The sequence below is a fragment of the Bos taurus genome, chromosome 5 (genome assembly GCF_002263795.3).
Source record: "Bos taurus isolate L1 Dominette 01449 registration number 42190680 breed Hereford chromosome 5, ARS-UCD2.0, whole genome shotgun sequence".
Classification (NCBI taxonomy): domain Eukaryota; kingdom Metazoa; phylum Chordata; class Mammalia; order Artiodactyla; family Bovidae; genus Bos; species Bos taurus.
In genome coordinates this window covers 14,873,067-14,889,202 of record NC_037332.1, presented here as the reverse complement: position 1 = coordinate 14,889,202, position 16,136 = coordinate 14,873,067, and the positions used below count along the sequence as shown (strand labels likewise).

The following is a 16,136-nucleotide window of genomic DNA, read 5'->3' as shown; positions in this document are numbered from 1 at the left end:
AAGAAAATATCTGAAGGAGGACTTCCCTAGTTGTACAGTTAATGGAATCTGCCTGCCAATCTGGGGAACACGGGTTCGATTCCTGGTCCAGGAAGATTCCGCATGCCAAGGAGCAACTAAAGCCCCGTGGACCACAGCTACTGAGCCTGCACACATAGAGCTTGTTAAGATAAGCCGCCGCAATGAGAAATCTGCGCATTGCAATGAAGAGTAGTCCCTGCTTACCCCAAGCGGAGAAAGCCCAGGAAGCAACAAAGCATCAAAGACCGAGTGCAACCAATAAATAAATAAATAAAATATCTGAGGAAAATGCACTAGAATTACATAACTTGAGTTTTTATAAAGGCTTGCTTGCATGCTTGCTAAGTCGCTTCAGTCGTGTCCGACTCTGTGAGACCCCATAGACGGCAGCCCACCAGGCTCCCCCGTCCCTGGGATTCTCCAGGCAAGAAAGGCTAGATACAAGTAAAATCAATATACGATTTAGCGGACAGTTGAACCAAAACTCAATTTATTTATTATATATATATTTCAGTCTATACTGAAAAATATGCAAGTAGGGACATAAATGGGGCTTCCCAGGTGGCGCTAGTGGTAAAGAACCCGTCTGCCAATGCAGGAGACGTAAGAGGCATGGGTTCGATCTATAGGTTGGGAAGATCCATTAAAGGAGGGCATGGCAACCTACTCCAGATTCTTGCCTGGAGAATCCCCATGGACAGAGGCGCCTGGTGGGCTACAGTCCATGGGATCACACAGAGTCGGACATGACTGAAGCAACACAGCAAGCACAGGGACATAATTAAACATAACTTTCACTCATCTTTTGACCATTCTAGCGACAGAAAATTAAGTTAAAGGTAAAACATTTCTAAGCTTCCAATGAGGAAATAATTGATTTGTAAATTTAAGTTATGGAATCCAGGGAATCAGTTGGAAGTAGCAGAGCTGCCAAAAGGGTCAAAATGTTAGTTAGAGATCGTGGATCCTTGAAAAGGGCAATTTCAAAGCAGATACAGGTTAGGAGTAGGGTGGCAGAAGGGTTGGAGAGCAGCAAGATGACAAAATGGGGAGGTGAATTCACCAGTGAAGCACTAGTGACCATATTATATTCATAAAATAAAGTCATTTATATTTACAACTATGTTCACCCAATCAAGTTCCCTTACTGTGGAAGTGGAGAGAGATGGCTGATGTGGGTCAGCCACATTAAAAATTAACACTGCAATTCATTAGCAAATCTTTGCATTGGATAGAATTCATTATTAATACTTTCAGAGAGAAAAACCAAAGCTCCTTCACATGAGATATATTGTTCATGTTTTTAAAATACCAAAATAATAAAACTTTTAATTTTTGATTTTTGAAAATAAATTTAAGCTGCACTTTTAAAAATATTTGTAATATTTTCTGTATTATATATAATTATAAGGTACAGAAGTTAACTTCTAAAAAGTTTAGAATTTTGATATTTAATTGAATTGGATATCATCTCTATTATAGACTCATGCCTAATATATAACACAAATTTGTATATATGTTTATATACATATATATGTAAAAAATGGAGAAGCTCTGTACAGTCAGCAAAAATAAAACCTGGAGCTGACTGTGGCTCATCTAGAACTCCTTATTGAAAGATTCAGACTTAAATTGAAGAAAATGGGGAAAATTACTAGGCCATTCAGGTATGAACTAAATAAAATCCCTTATGATTAATTATACAGTGGAGGTGATGAATAGATTCAAGGGATTAGATCTGCTAGACAGAGTGCCTGAAAAATATGGATGGAGGTCCATGACACTATACAGGAGGTGGTGACCAAAATCATCCCAAAGAAAAAGAAATGCAAGAAGGTGAAGCAGTTGTCTAAGGAGACTTTACAAAGAACTGAGAGAAGAGAAGCAAAAGGCAAGGGAGAAAATGAAAAATATGGTAAAGATCTAATAGAAGCAGAAGAGGTTAAGAAGAGGTGGCAAGAATACACAGAACTGTACAAAAAAGATCTTAAGGACCTGGAAAACGATGGTGTGGTCATTCACCTAGAGCCAGACATCTTGGAGTGTGAAGTCAAGTGGGCCTTAGGAAGCATCACTACAACCAAAGTTAGTGGAGGTGATGGAATTCCAGCTGAGTTATTTCATGTCGTAAAAGATTATGATGTTAAAGTGTTGCACTCAATATGCCAGCAAATTTGGAAAACTCAGCAGTGGCCACAGGACAGGAAAAGGTCAGTTTTCATTCCAGTCTCAAGAAGGGCAATGCCAAAAATGTTCAAACTACCAGACAACTGCACTTATTTCATATGCTAGCACGGTAATGCTCAAAATCCTTCAAGTTAGGCTTCAGCAGCACGTGAACCAAGAACTTCCAGACTTTCAAGCTGGATTTAGAAAAGGCAGAGGAATCAGAGATCAAATTGCCAATATCTGCTGGATCATAGAAAAAGGAAAAGCAAGAGAATTCCAGAAAAACACTACTTCTTCTTTGTTGACTTTGCTAAAACCTTTGACTGTGTGGATCACAACAAACTGTGGAAAATTCTTAAAGAGATGGGAATATTAGATCACCTTACCTGTCTCCTGAGAAACCTGTATGCAGGTCAAGAAGCAACAGTTCAGTCGCTCAGTCGTATCCGACTCTTTGCAACCTCATGGACTGCAGCACAGCAGGCCTCCCTGTACATCACCAACTCCCGGAGCTTGTTCAATCTCATGTCCATTGAGTCGGTGATGCCATCCAATCCTCTCATCCTCCGTCATCCCCTTCTCCTCCTGCCTTCATTCTTTCCCAGCATCAGGGTCTTTTCCAGTGAGTCAGTTCGTCACATCAGGTGGCCAAAGTATTGGAGTTTCAGCTTCAGCATCAGTCCTTCCAATGAATATTCAGGACTGATTTCCTTTAGGATGGACTGGTTTGATCTCCTTGCAGTCCAAGGGACTCTCAGGAGTCTTCTCCAACACCACAGTTCAAAAGCATCAATTTCTCAGCGCTCAGCTTTCTTTATAGTCCAACTCTCACATCCATACATGACTACTGGAAAAAGCATAGCTTTGATTAGATGGACTTCTGTTGGCAAAGTAATGTGTCTGCTTTTGAATATGCTGTCTAGGTTGGTCATAGCTTTTCTTCCAAGGAATCAGCATCTTTTAATATGTTGGCCACAGTCATCATCTTCAGTGATTTCTAAGTAACAGTTAGAACTGGACATTCAACAATGGACTGGTTCCAAACTGGGAAAGAAGTATGTCAAGGCTGTATATTGTCACCCTGCTAATTTAACTTATACATAGAATCCATCACACAAAATGCTGAACTGGATGAATCCCAAGCTGGAGTCAAGATTGCTGAGAGAAATATTAACAGCCATAGATATGTAGATGATACCACTCTAAAAGGTGAAAGTAAAAAGGAACTAAAAAGCCTCTTGATGAGGGTGAAAGAGTGTGAAAAGCTGGCCTTGAAACTCAACATTCAAAAGCTAAGATCATGGTATCTGGTCTTATCAATTCCTGGCAAATAGATGGAAAAACGATGGAAGCAGTGACAGATTTTATTGTCCTGAGCTCCAAAAATCACTGCAGATGGTGACTGCAGTCATGAAATTAAAAGACACTTGCTTCTTGGAAGGAAACCTATGACAAATTTAGAAAGTATTTTAAAAAGCAGTGACATCACTTTGTTGACAAAGGTCTTTATAGTCAAAGCTATGGTTTTTTCCAGTAGTCATGCAGAGATGTGGAAGTTGGACCATAAAGAAGGCTGAGCACCGAAGAATTGATGCTTTCAAACTGTGGTTCTGGAGAAAACTCTTGAGAGAGTCCCTTGGACAGCAAGTAGATCAAATCAGTCAATACTAAAGAAAATCAACCTTGAATATTCAGTGGAAGGACTGATGCTGAAGCTGAAGCTCCAATACTCTGGCCACCTGATGTGAAGTGCCGACTCATTGGAAAAGACCTTGGTGCTGAGAAAGATTGAAAGCAGGAGGAGAAGGGGATGACAGAGGATGAGGTGGTTGGATAACATCATCAACTCAATGTACATGAGTTTGAACAAACTCTGGGAGATAGTAAAGGACAGGGAAGCCTGGTGTGCTATAGTCCATAGGGTTCAAAGAGCTGGACATGACTGAGCAACTAAAGAACAGCAACAACTAGATTAAATCTCATACAAACAACTTACAGAGAAGGCCATAAAATGTTAATGGAAACGGTTTCCCTTGTTCTGGAGAAGACAATATCCATTTAAAGGTTCTATGAATATATGATAAGAGGAGAAAAGCAACAATGGTTGATAAGTTCATTTGTTCTCTGAAGTGTTTTCTATGTGCTAATCATATGCACTTCATCTTTGTATTTTTCAAAAAATACATTATAATTTACGATATTGTCTTTTATGTTCCATCTGTACATTGAGATAGATAGAAGCAAAACATTTATGATGCCGAGAAGCTGGATGGGAAGCAATTGATATCCTTACACTAGGAATCACAAGACCCAGATTTGAGTCTTAGCTCTACAACGTTTAGCCTCCTTAGCCCTGGGCAATTTATTTATAAAATTAAAAGCTAAATCCTACCTGTTTTGAAGTAAATCTCAGGCAATAGGTGGTGAGGAACAGCCTTCTGAGCTTCTCATTTGTTTTCCTTTTCTTTTTTCCCATTCACTTTTTATTAAGACAATTTTTTAAAGAGTATTTTCCATTCACAGAGGAGGGCACACAGATTTACTATATATCTTCTGTCCCACATATGCATGCTGCTGCTGCTGCTGCTAAGTAGCTTCAGTCATATCTGACTCTGTGCGACCCCATAGACCGAAGCCCATCAGCCTCCCTCATCCCTGGGATTCTCCAGGCAAGAACACTGGAGTGGGTTGCCATTTCCTTCTCCAATGCATGAAAGTGAAAAATGAAAGTGAAGTCTCATAGTCTCCTTCATTATCAACAACCCCACCAGTAAGGTACCTGTTACAAATTATGAAATTAAATTGTCAAAATATAACCACCCAAAGTACATAGCTTACATTATAGCTCACTCTCAGGTTTCAGTTTTGTACATTCTATAGGTCTGGAAAAATGTATAATGAATGGCAGTATGCATATGGTATCATAGAGATTATTTCCACTGCCCTAAAAATCCTCTATGCTCAACCTATTCATCTTCCATCCAACCCCCTACTACCTTTGATGTTTTTACCATTTCCATAATTTTACCTTTTTAAGAATGTTACATAGTTGAAATCATATAGTATGTAGTCTTTTCAGGTTGACTTTTTTTCATTTAAAGTTATGACCAACCTAGATAGCATATTTAAAAGCAGAGACATTACTTTGCCAACAAAGGTCTGTCTAGTCAAGGCTATGGTTTCTCCAGTGGTCATGTATGGATGTGAGAGTTGGACTGTGAAGAAAGCAGAGCACCGAAGAATTGATGCTTTTGAACTGTGGTGTTGGAGAAGACTCTTGAGAGTCCCTTGGACTGCAAGGAGATCCAACCAGTCCATTCTAAAGGAGATCAGCCCTGGGTGTTCTTTGGAAGGAATGATGCTAAAGCTGAAACTCCAGTACTTTGGCCACCTCATGCAAAGAGTTGACTCATTGGAAAAGACTCTGATGCTGGGAGGGATTGGGGGCAGGAGGAGAAGGGGACAACAGAGGATGAGATGGCTGGATGGCATCACCGACTCGATGGACGTGAGTCTGAGTGAACTCCGGTAACTGGTGATGGTCAGGGAGGCCTGGCGTGTTGCGATTCATGGGGTCGCAAAGAGTCGGACACAACTGAGCGACTGAACTGAACTGAACTGGCATCTAGTAAACCATGTATTTCACTTAGTACTTTTGATAGTCAGATTAATCTGTTTTGATTAGAGCTTTAAAATTATTTTGTCAATATACTGGAGGCATTGTAAAATGTTAGGATTGACTCAGAATGTCTTTCTTCAACTGACTTTAGGCTTTCTAAAACAATAAGGTATTTTCAGAAATATTTGTTAGTTTCTCATTTGAAGTAGAAAGGAGAAGGCAATGGCATCCCACTCCAGTACTCTTGCCTGGAAAATCCCATGGATGGAGGAGCCTGGTAGGCTTCAGTCCATGGGGTCGCTAAGAGTCGGACACGATTGAGTGACTTCACTTTCACTTTTCACTTTTATGCATTGGAGAATGAAATGGCAACCCACTCCAGTGTTCTTGCCTGGGGAATCCCAGGGATGGGGGAGCCTGGTGGGCTGCCGTCTATGGGGTCAGACAGAGTCAGACATGACTGAAGCAACTTAGCAGCAGCAGCAGCTGCGTAGAAAAGCCCAACTACTCCATTATATTTTCAAAGTTATTTTGAAACTAGGCTTCATTTTTAATGCAACTTTATTTTACATCGCTTCAGTATGTGGAACCTCTGGTCCAGACAGGTTTCTCAGTGTTTTACAAATATATATTCATATTTTACCTTTTGCCCTTGTTTAGATGGGTTTATTTCCACTTTTCCCCCCTTACTTAAATCCCAATTGTCAGTCTAGGTATAGATCAAGTATACTGCCTCCAAGAAGCCTTCTTCATTTCAACAGCATTAGCAACTTTACTTTTGAAAAATAGTTTTTTCCACATTCAGTAAATTCAGTACCATATTATAAGGGCTTACATTTCATGACAGTTAGGACATGTTCAGAGAAGAAGCCAATTTGGGGTTGGCTTCCCTGGTGGCTCAGAGGTTAAAGCGTTTGTCTGCCTCCAATGCGGAAGATCCCCTGGAGAAGGAAACTGGCAACCCACTCCAGTATTCTTGCCTGGAGAATCTCATGGACAGAGGAGCCTGGTAGGCTACAGTCCACGGGGTCGCAAAGAGTCGGACACGACTGAGCGACTTCACTTTCACTTTTCACTTTCATACACTGTTATGGCAGAAAGTGAAGAAGAACTAAAGAGCCTCTAGATGAAAGTGAAAAAGGAGAGTGAAAACGTTGGCTTAAAGCTCAACATTCAGAAAACTGAGATCATGGCATCTGGTCCCATCACTTCATGGCAAATGGATGGGGAAACAGTGGAAACAGTGAGAGACTTTATTTCTCTGGGCTTCAAAATCACTGCAGATGGTGACTGTAACTATGAAATTAAATAAAAGACGCTTACTCCTTGGAAGGAAAGTTAAGACCAACCTAGACAGCATATTAAAAAGCAGAGACATTACTTTGCCAACAAAGGTTCGTCTAGTCAAAGCTATGTTTTTTCCAGTGGTCATGTATGGATGTGAGAGTTGGACTATAAAGAAAGCTGAGCGCCAAAGAATTGATGCTTTTGAACTGTGGTGTTGGAGAAGACTCTTGAAAGTCCCTTGGACTACAAGGAGATCCAACCAGTTCATCCTAAAGGAGATCAGTCCTGAGTGTTCATTGGAAGGACTGATGTTGAAGCTGAAACTCCAATACTTGGCCACCTGATGTGAAGAGCTGACTCATTGGAAAAGACCCTGATGCTGGGTAAGATTGAGGGAAGGAGGAGAAGGGGACGACAGAGGATGAGATGGTTGGATGGCATCACTGACACAATGGACATGGGTTTGGGTGGACTCTGGGAGTTGGTGGACAGGGAGGTCTGGCGTGCTGCGGTTCATGGGGTCGCAAACAGTTGGACGCGACTGAGCGACTGAACTGAACTCATACACTATTACAGAGGAATTCTGGATTTTCAGTCTCTGGCTAACTTTGAAAATGGACTATGTCTGGGAAAATACAGAGATAATATGAAGAAGGCAACTGGAAACCAAAACTAGGTGTACAGTGAGCAATATTTCATCAATAAATGTCTCCAGAAAGAATGAATGGATAAGAGGAACTATATTCTTACTAAGCTACATGTTTTAGCCCAAGGAACAGAAGACAGTATAGCACTGAGTTTGGAATGAGAAAAGATGGATTCAAGTTGTTGCTTTCCTTTGCTAAGTTTTTTTGTGCGAACGTTCAAATAAATACTTTAAGTCTCATTTATATTATCTATCAAAGAAAAATAAGCATATAAGTCAGAAAAGACAATTAAAAGAAATTGGCTAAACTCTAAATTGCTAGAGCAATAGAGTTATTGTTATTGTAATGCATCCTTTAAGTATTAAGAGGGAAATGAATTGAGAAAACCAAAATCACTTAAGGATATCAAATATTTTAAAATAAATATTGTTTAAATCAGGAATTTTTTTGCCTAGTCATTTCACAATGGCACATTTTAAAATATGAATGTGACCTACTTCATCTATTTTCAAATCATAATATAGATTAGAAAATTTGGTAGTAGATTTCCTTGGCCTTGTGTAAGAGGGCTGCTGCTGCTGCTGCTAAGTCATTTCAGTCGTGTCCGACTCTGTGCGACCCCACAGACGGCAGCCCACCAGGCTCCCCCGTCCCTGGGATTCCCCAGGCAAGAACACTGGAGTGGGTTGCCATTTCCTTCTCCAATGCATGAAAGTGAAAAGTGAAAGTGAAGCCGCTCAGTTGTGTCCAACTCTTTGTGACCCCATGGACTGCAGCACACCAGGCTCCTCCGTCCATGGGATTTTCCAGGCAAGAGTACAGGAGTGGGGTGCCATTGCCTTCTTAGTAAGACCTAAAAGGATAAAAACAGAAACCTTAGGAAATTCTCTAAGAAAATACATTGTTACTTTATATGGATGGCATGGTCCTGCTATTATTTGATACACAGAAAAAGAAGACAACTCTACTTTGAAATTGTTTAAAAATAATACAACAGTAACAACACATACAATAACGAACAATATAAACAACAAGAACAATACTTTTTTTACTTACTACTAGGCAATGCATCACCATACTTTACGTATATTTTTACTGATTTATTCCTCACTAAAATTCCATGAGATAGACACTATACTTCCATTTTACAGAGAGTAAACTCATTCTTAGAGATTAAATAATTTACCCAAGGTCACATAACTTATCCGTGATAGTTGAGTAGGGATTTTAAACCTGAATGTATCTATTTTTAAAGAATATGTGTTCCAAATAATATAGTAACATTGAAAGAGAAATAACTAGAAAAGTTCAAAGGCTGAAAAAGTTTTATAGCTGTAACCCATAAACTACTCTCTAGATTTGGCTTGCGAAACTGAAAGAAATATTTTAGCTTTAATAAGGTGACAAGATTTTGAGAGAAAGCTGGAGGAAAAGAGCTTTCAAAATACTGAGACTTTAAGTGGTTGGCCCAGGGCCATGGGGGCCTAGGACACAAAGACTCTGACAGTTAAAAGATTTCTCTATATAATAAGCTATGTCATTTTTTTTTTCAGTTAAAGAACTATTAAGAGGACATTTCTTTTAAGCTGAGCTAGTTAGCCATGTGACCAGATACTACAGACTTCAATATCTTACCTCAACTGATTTTTCTTTTTTACATCAACTACAAAGAACATTTACTAAGCACTTATTTTGAGACAGATACCATTCTGAATGTGCTATCAGTTCAGTTCAGTTCAGTTGCTCAGTCGTGTCCAACTCTTTTCGACAGGCCTCCCTGTCCATCACCAACTCCCGGAGTTCACTCAAACTCACGTCCATCGAGTTGGTGATGCCATCCAGCCATCTCATCCTTTGTAGTCCTCTTCTCCTCCTGCCCCCAATCTCTCCGAGCATCAGAGTCTTTTCCAATGAGTCAACTCTTCGCATGAGGTGGCCAAAGTACTGGAGTTTCAGCTTTAGCATCATGCCTTCCAAAGAACACCCAGGACTGATCTCCTTTAGAATGGACTGGTTAGATCTCCTTGCAATCCAAGGGACTCTCAAGAGTCTTCTCTAACACCAAATTTCAAAAGCATCAATTCTTTGGCACTCAGCTTTCTTTATAGTCCAACTCTCACATCCATACATGACTACTGGAAGTGAATGCACTATATTTGATCCTAAAACAATTCTGCAAGGTATGTATCTTTCCTATTTTAAGGATGAGAAAATTAAGTTATGATACAAATCTAGGCAAAGTGGTGTCAGAGCTCATATCCTTCACCATTATATTACATGTATGTTACAGTAAACTAGTATGACAATAGTTTGACAAAGAATTTGGCAAATAGTATTTATTCATATTCATTCTGTTCTTTAAGAAAAAATATTTCCTAAAGTGGCTTGTCTTAAATTGTCACCTAATGGACAGTTAGTCATTAGTAGTGTTTGCAATAATGTCATTTATTGACAACTAATGGAAACTACAGTGTGAATGGCCTTATTACAGTTTCTTAGAGAAAGTGTTAAGAAATGAACTCTCTATAAAGATCTTATATACTCTAAAATCTATAACTCAGTTTTATGTAAGTGAAAGATGAAGCTTGTGCATTTCAGGATAGTTGCTGACTGACTGAGTTATTTATGTTTTAACATTCAGATAGTACATTTCAAACAGAAGCTTTGATATTCTGTAAAGTGAAAAGGCAATTTGTGTAAAAATTTTATTAGGTTTGTTTATTTTTACCCACACTACTTCAAAACAACATCATATGAGTTTGTAATATGCAATGCTTAAAATGGGTATGGCATTATTCACTATGATGTGTGGCATAGGTTGATTCTTTCTGAAATGTTTTATACATATATATAATATATATAAAATATATATATATAACTTCTGATAGTACCACACTTTGTTGCTGTAGAAAATTTGTATTAAAAGAATAATTTTACATAGGTGAATTAACCTAAAATATTTCCTAACCATATTGACCAGAGCAACCTTTCATGACCAGATTCTGGGAAATATTTGTACGTTAGATATATTAAAATTATTTTAAAATGAAATTAAAATTCATTAAAATAAATTTACATATAAATGGATTTAAATGACTGGAATCTAATAATGCCAAGCATCTGGAGGAAAAGTCAGAGAATCATTTCGACGTTTTCATTTATCTGAAGAGCACTATCTGGATTGTTGAATTGTTCATATTCAAATAAATATTGACTTTGTGTGTATATAATCATACAATCAATGAGTAATAAATCTTTTTATAGAGTAACTATTACTTAAAATGAAGTGTAAATTAATATGTGGATTTCTGAGGTTTACTATATGTTGGCAATATTAACAAAATATTATATTAAATAAACCATCTTTTGTATTAATATACCATAACACTCTAGAAAATGTTTTGATATCTTTACAGTGTAAGTTAAATGAAGAGTTTGAAAAAGTTAGGCTTTCTTACTCTCAAATACCTTGAGATACAGATAGTTTTTAAATGTTTACATTCTTTTCAGAGTTAAGAATTGCTTTGTAATTCTTGTTGAAACCATGATATATATATATATATATATATATATATATATATATAGTTATAGTTATAGTACCAAATTAATAAACGTGTGACAAGTTTTCAAATATAAAAAGTCATCACTAGTAAATACAAACTGTCATCTATTCAGTGGAAATAGTTTTTAAGAGCATGATTTTGACACTATAATGTTTAGAAGTCTGCTATTTAAAAAAAAAAAATTCCTTCAAAACAAACTTTACTTACAATATATATTAAATAATGACAAAAGGCCAAAACACATTACTTTGATATATAAATCCAACATTTTACAGTTAACCTAAACAAACTCTTTTAGAACTAAATGATCAAAGAATTCAATATGATCCATGGAGGGGTAGAGGAGTAAATCACTGAGTCACAGAATAGAATTAAAATAAAAACTGATGCTGTTAATTTTAGAAATAATTTAATTCCGTTTGTATCAAAAGAAGACATTCAAAGAAGGAAAAAATTCAAATGGATAGTTTTGGGCAGTTCTGGTTGCTGGCATCCTAACCCTTATCTGTAAAAGAATGCTTGCTGGCATTAGTTTCCATCAATTCATTTGTGATTTTGAAATTAATTCTGAAGGAAACCACAACTTACTTGAAGATCCCGCTGAGTGTCTGTGTGCCAGAGTTTTTTTTTCTGTCTTCACAGACAAAGCACTTCCACTGGTCATGGAAAAAAGGTCTAAATCCGTGTCTTCTCTGCTTACAAGTCTTGCCTGGGAGCAATGGGAGAGAATGTATACAATCATGAAACAAAATATGGCATTTTCTGAATGCAGATCACATTACCCCAAATAAACAAACAGGCTCTGTCAAACAACCTTCTTCAAAATGATACCACAATCCTTTATTGCTGCCCAGGCAGAACAAATGCACTATGTCAAAGCATTTTTTGCAAATAAGAGCCGATTTTAAAATTGAGGTTTGCTATTTGAGTCTGTACAACAAAAGAAAACATTTCAGTACAGTAATTTTGATGAAAATCAATCTTAAAGGCAACTGATGAAACTTTAAATAGCTTAACATCACTTATTTACCAAGGATATTATTTAATTCTTAATTGAATGTTATAAATGTCACATTGGATTATTTTCTGCAATATTCATGTTTTACCACTTATAAAATTCCCTGAAATGCCTTTCATCCCATATTTTTATACTACAAAGCCATGAAAGATCTCTACTTTCTCACTACAGTCATTATTAATGTAAAATACTATATGTTAAGTCTAATTTGGGAATAAGGGTAGACATATAGAAATTTCAAGATATTTTAAGGACATATGTATTAGATAATTTATTTCATCTAAAATTACTCTCTGAGCTTTCATTACTATTTTGGATTGAACTGAAGAGTTGAAAGAATCACCTCTTGGCTATAAATATTGTTTTACATAATGTCTAATATCATTAAGTAAGGATTTATTGGGATTTGGCCCCTCAATGGGAGAAAAATGCCATGATAGAAAGTAAAGCAGCCTCAAAGTAGCTGGAACTTCATCCAAACCACAGGATGCTTGAAATCCTGTGAGAAAGCATTGTCCTTAATATTTGATGTGAGAAAAATTTAGAGTAAAATAAAACCATAAAACATCACTGTGGTTACATAGCTATCCCTATATGACGTGCTACAAAAACTCATGAAACCAGAACCCAAAGATCATCTTCCTTCAAATTCAGATGTCTGCATACCCCCTCCCACCTTCTCTCATTGTTAAATCAGCAAGTTTGGTATTGGTGAACTCAGAGGAGAAGCCCTTCTAGGGCATTAGTCACTTTTTAAAATGTACTTGGGTAAGTGATACCATTGTTTCATCAAAAAAACCTCCGTAGAGAACTATTTCAAGTGAAATGATGACTGGCTCACAATTTACACTTGTGATGTTTAGGATGAAAAATGTTATACATTCTTTCTGGATTTTATTTCATTAGTGCACAACCTTATGTATTTAATGGTCCCATTACTATAGCTCCATCAATACTGAGACATCACAAAAACCAATCAGGAATAAGGGGGAGTGAAAAAGTTGGCTTAAAGCTCAACATTCAGAAAACTAAGATCATGGCATCTGGTCCCATCACTTCATGGGAAATAGATGGAGAAACAGTGGAAACAGTGTCAGACTTTATTTTGGGGGGCTCCAAAATCACTGCAGATGGTGATTGCAGCCATTAAATTAAAAGATGCTTACTCCTTGGAAGGAAAGTTATGACCAACCTAGATAGCATATTCAAAAGCAGAGACATTACTTTGCCAACAAAGGTCCGTCTAGTCAAGGCTATGGTTTTTCCTGTGGTCATGTATGGATGTGAGGGTTGGACTGTGAAGAAAGCTGAGCGTTGAAGAATTGATGCTTTTGAACTGTGGTGTTGGAGAAGACTCTTGAGAGTCCCTTGGACTGCAAGGAGATTCAACCAGTCCATTCTAAAGATCAGTCCTGGGTGTTCTTTGGAAGGAATGATGCTAAAGCTGAAACTCCAGTACTTTGGCCACCTCATGCAAAGAGTTGACTCATTGGAAAAGACTCTGATGCTAGGAGGGATTGGGGGCAGGAGGAGAAGGGGACAACAGAGGATGAGATGGCTGGATGGCATCACCGACTCGATGGATGTGAGTTTGAGTGAACTCCGGGAGTTGGTGATGGACAGAGTGGCCTGGCGTGCTGTGATTCATGGGGTCACAAAGAGTCGGACACGACTGAGCGACTGAACTGAACTAACTGACTGATCAAAGCAATACCAAGATTTTGGTGACATCAGTTACAAAATAAGGAAAGACATGCTAACCACATAAGAGACCCTCCTGCTGACTAAAGAGGCATTAACTATAAGCCTCAGGATTTTAAAATCAGGTTTTATTTGCTTCAATTTAATGACATAATTTCACTGCACCTATTTAAAAAGCAGAAATCTCACCCTCCTCCAGACAAGATGATACCTACATGTCAAGAAAGTATTTGTGAACATGTCTTCCAAAAATCTTGTTATCATCTAAGCCATTAACATCCAAAAGATTGTTTATTCCAAAACAGCAAACAGTATCGGTTATTAACTAAGCCAGATTATAACAGAATCAAATTTAGAAGTGAAATTTAACAATAACACACACTTTCACAATGGTGCCACCTCGCAGCTTAAATGCAAACCTAGAAATTTCATAGAGGCTAGTTACATGTCTAGCAGCATATTTAACTCAGCCACATATGTATTTATATTCAAATTCTACCTGTGAAAACACTGGTTTCAAATTGAACATCATCCTTCCTCTTACTGTTAAGGAGTAGAGAAATCATAAAGAAAATATATCTTTTCTTCTATGTCATGCAAAATGGATATACTATACATGCAAAATAGAATAAAATTGACCTTGCTTTTAATACTTGTTCTACAAAACTGTATGTTTAATCCCAAAACATTGTAATATTAAACATTCTTCACAGTTATAACATGATAAACAGTTTGTATCAGATCAGAATTTTCTTATGTGCAATACAATAGCAAATATTTAAATAGTGATTTTGCAAAACTCTCGTTGGTCTTTGTCTTCTGATTAGATCATGTCTGTAGCCTCATCTACAAAGTCTGTAATATTCTTTTTTCCCATATTTTCACAATGAAATGAGTGGTATGAATTCTGGAACATGACTTCTAAGCAAGTGGATCCTGTTTCACCTCCAAACCGAGCTACTTAATTTAAAATAGAGAATCTCTTCCATTTAATAAAGAACAGTCAGTTCTTTCTTCTGATTTTTCACAAACAAGATTTTATTAAATATTTATTTTAAAAGTTTGTATTTTTAGAAGACAAACAGCACACAAAATAAATACCTATTTACTTATTATGCAGATATTTTTAAAAAAGAGAAATAAAATATTATAAAGTGAAATTCACTTGTAAGCTTTTCAGTTTTTCTACATATGTTTTGAATAAACATATTCAAAAGTTTTTAGAATATTATTTCAAAATTAACCTAACTTATTTTTGCATTTTGCTTCTTTCACTGTACATTACACCTGTGAAATACAGATCTAGTTCATTTAACTGTTTGAATAATATGCAAATTATTGCTAATTACTGTAGATGCTATGAACATACCACATCATTGTTTGTACTATTTCTAGACATAATACCAGTGTTTTAAAAATATTTTTCTCTTTGATTGCAGAAAGCTGAGGTATGCATACCCCTCCATTCATAATACATTGTCATCATTGTGCAAACCCCTTCTCTTATATAATAAGACAGAGGCCTTGTTATGTAACATATGTGGGCATGGAAGGCACTGTAAATGTTTTATAGAACTATAATTTACATGTAATAAAATGCACAGAACTTAAATATGAAGTTCAATCATTTTCAAAAATTTTCTTTTTGATTTACAACTCCCGTAGAAGCTGCAAAAATTGGTACTAAGAGTTACTTTTATATCCTCCACACAGCTTGTCCAAATGATATCTTGATAATTCAAGTTCAATTAATAAAAACAGGAAATTGACATTGGTGCCATACTATTACTAAACCATAGACCTTATTCACCAGTTTTCACACGCACTATTTTTTTTTTTTGGTTTGTTTATGCTTCTATGACATTTTATCACATGTATAAATTCGCATAACTACCACCACAATCAGAATAGACAATTATTCCATTTCTCCAAACAAGCTCTTTGTTTTCCCTTTAAAGTAATACCTTCCCCCTAATCTAATAACCAGCAACTACTAATATATTCCCCATCACTATAATTATGTAGTTTTGAGAATGTTATGTAAATGAAATCATACAGTAAAGAACATTTTGAAATTGTCTTCTTTCACTTAGCAAAATGCTCTTGAGATC

General features: G+C 36.8%; 1 protein-coding gene across 5 annotated transcripts in view; it reads right to left on the bottom strand.

Annotated features, from left to right (window-relative positions):
* LRRIQ1 (leucine rich repeats and IQ motif containing 1) overlaps positions 1–16,136 on the bottom strand; it is a 225,845-nt gene that overhangs the window by 9,871 nt on the left and 199,838 nt on the right. For 2 of the 5 annotated variants that reach the window (XM_059886782.1, XM_005206079.5), the window contains one exon: positions 11,895–12,015. In XM_059886782.1, coding sequence (XP_059742765.1) covers positions 11,895–12,015 — 121 coding nt within the window. 5 annotated transcript variants of the gene reach the window in all.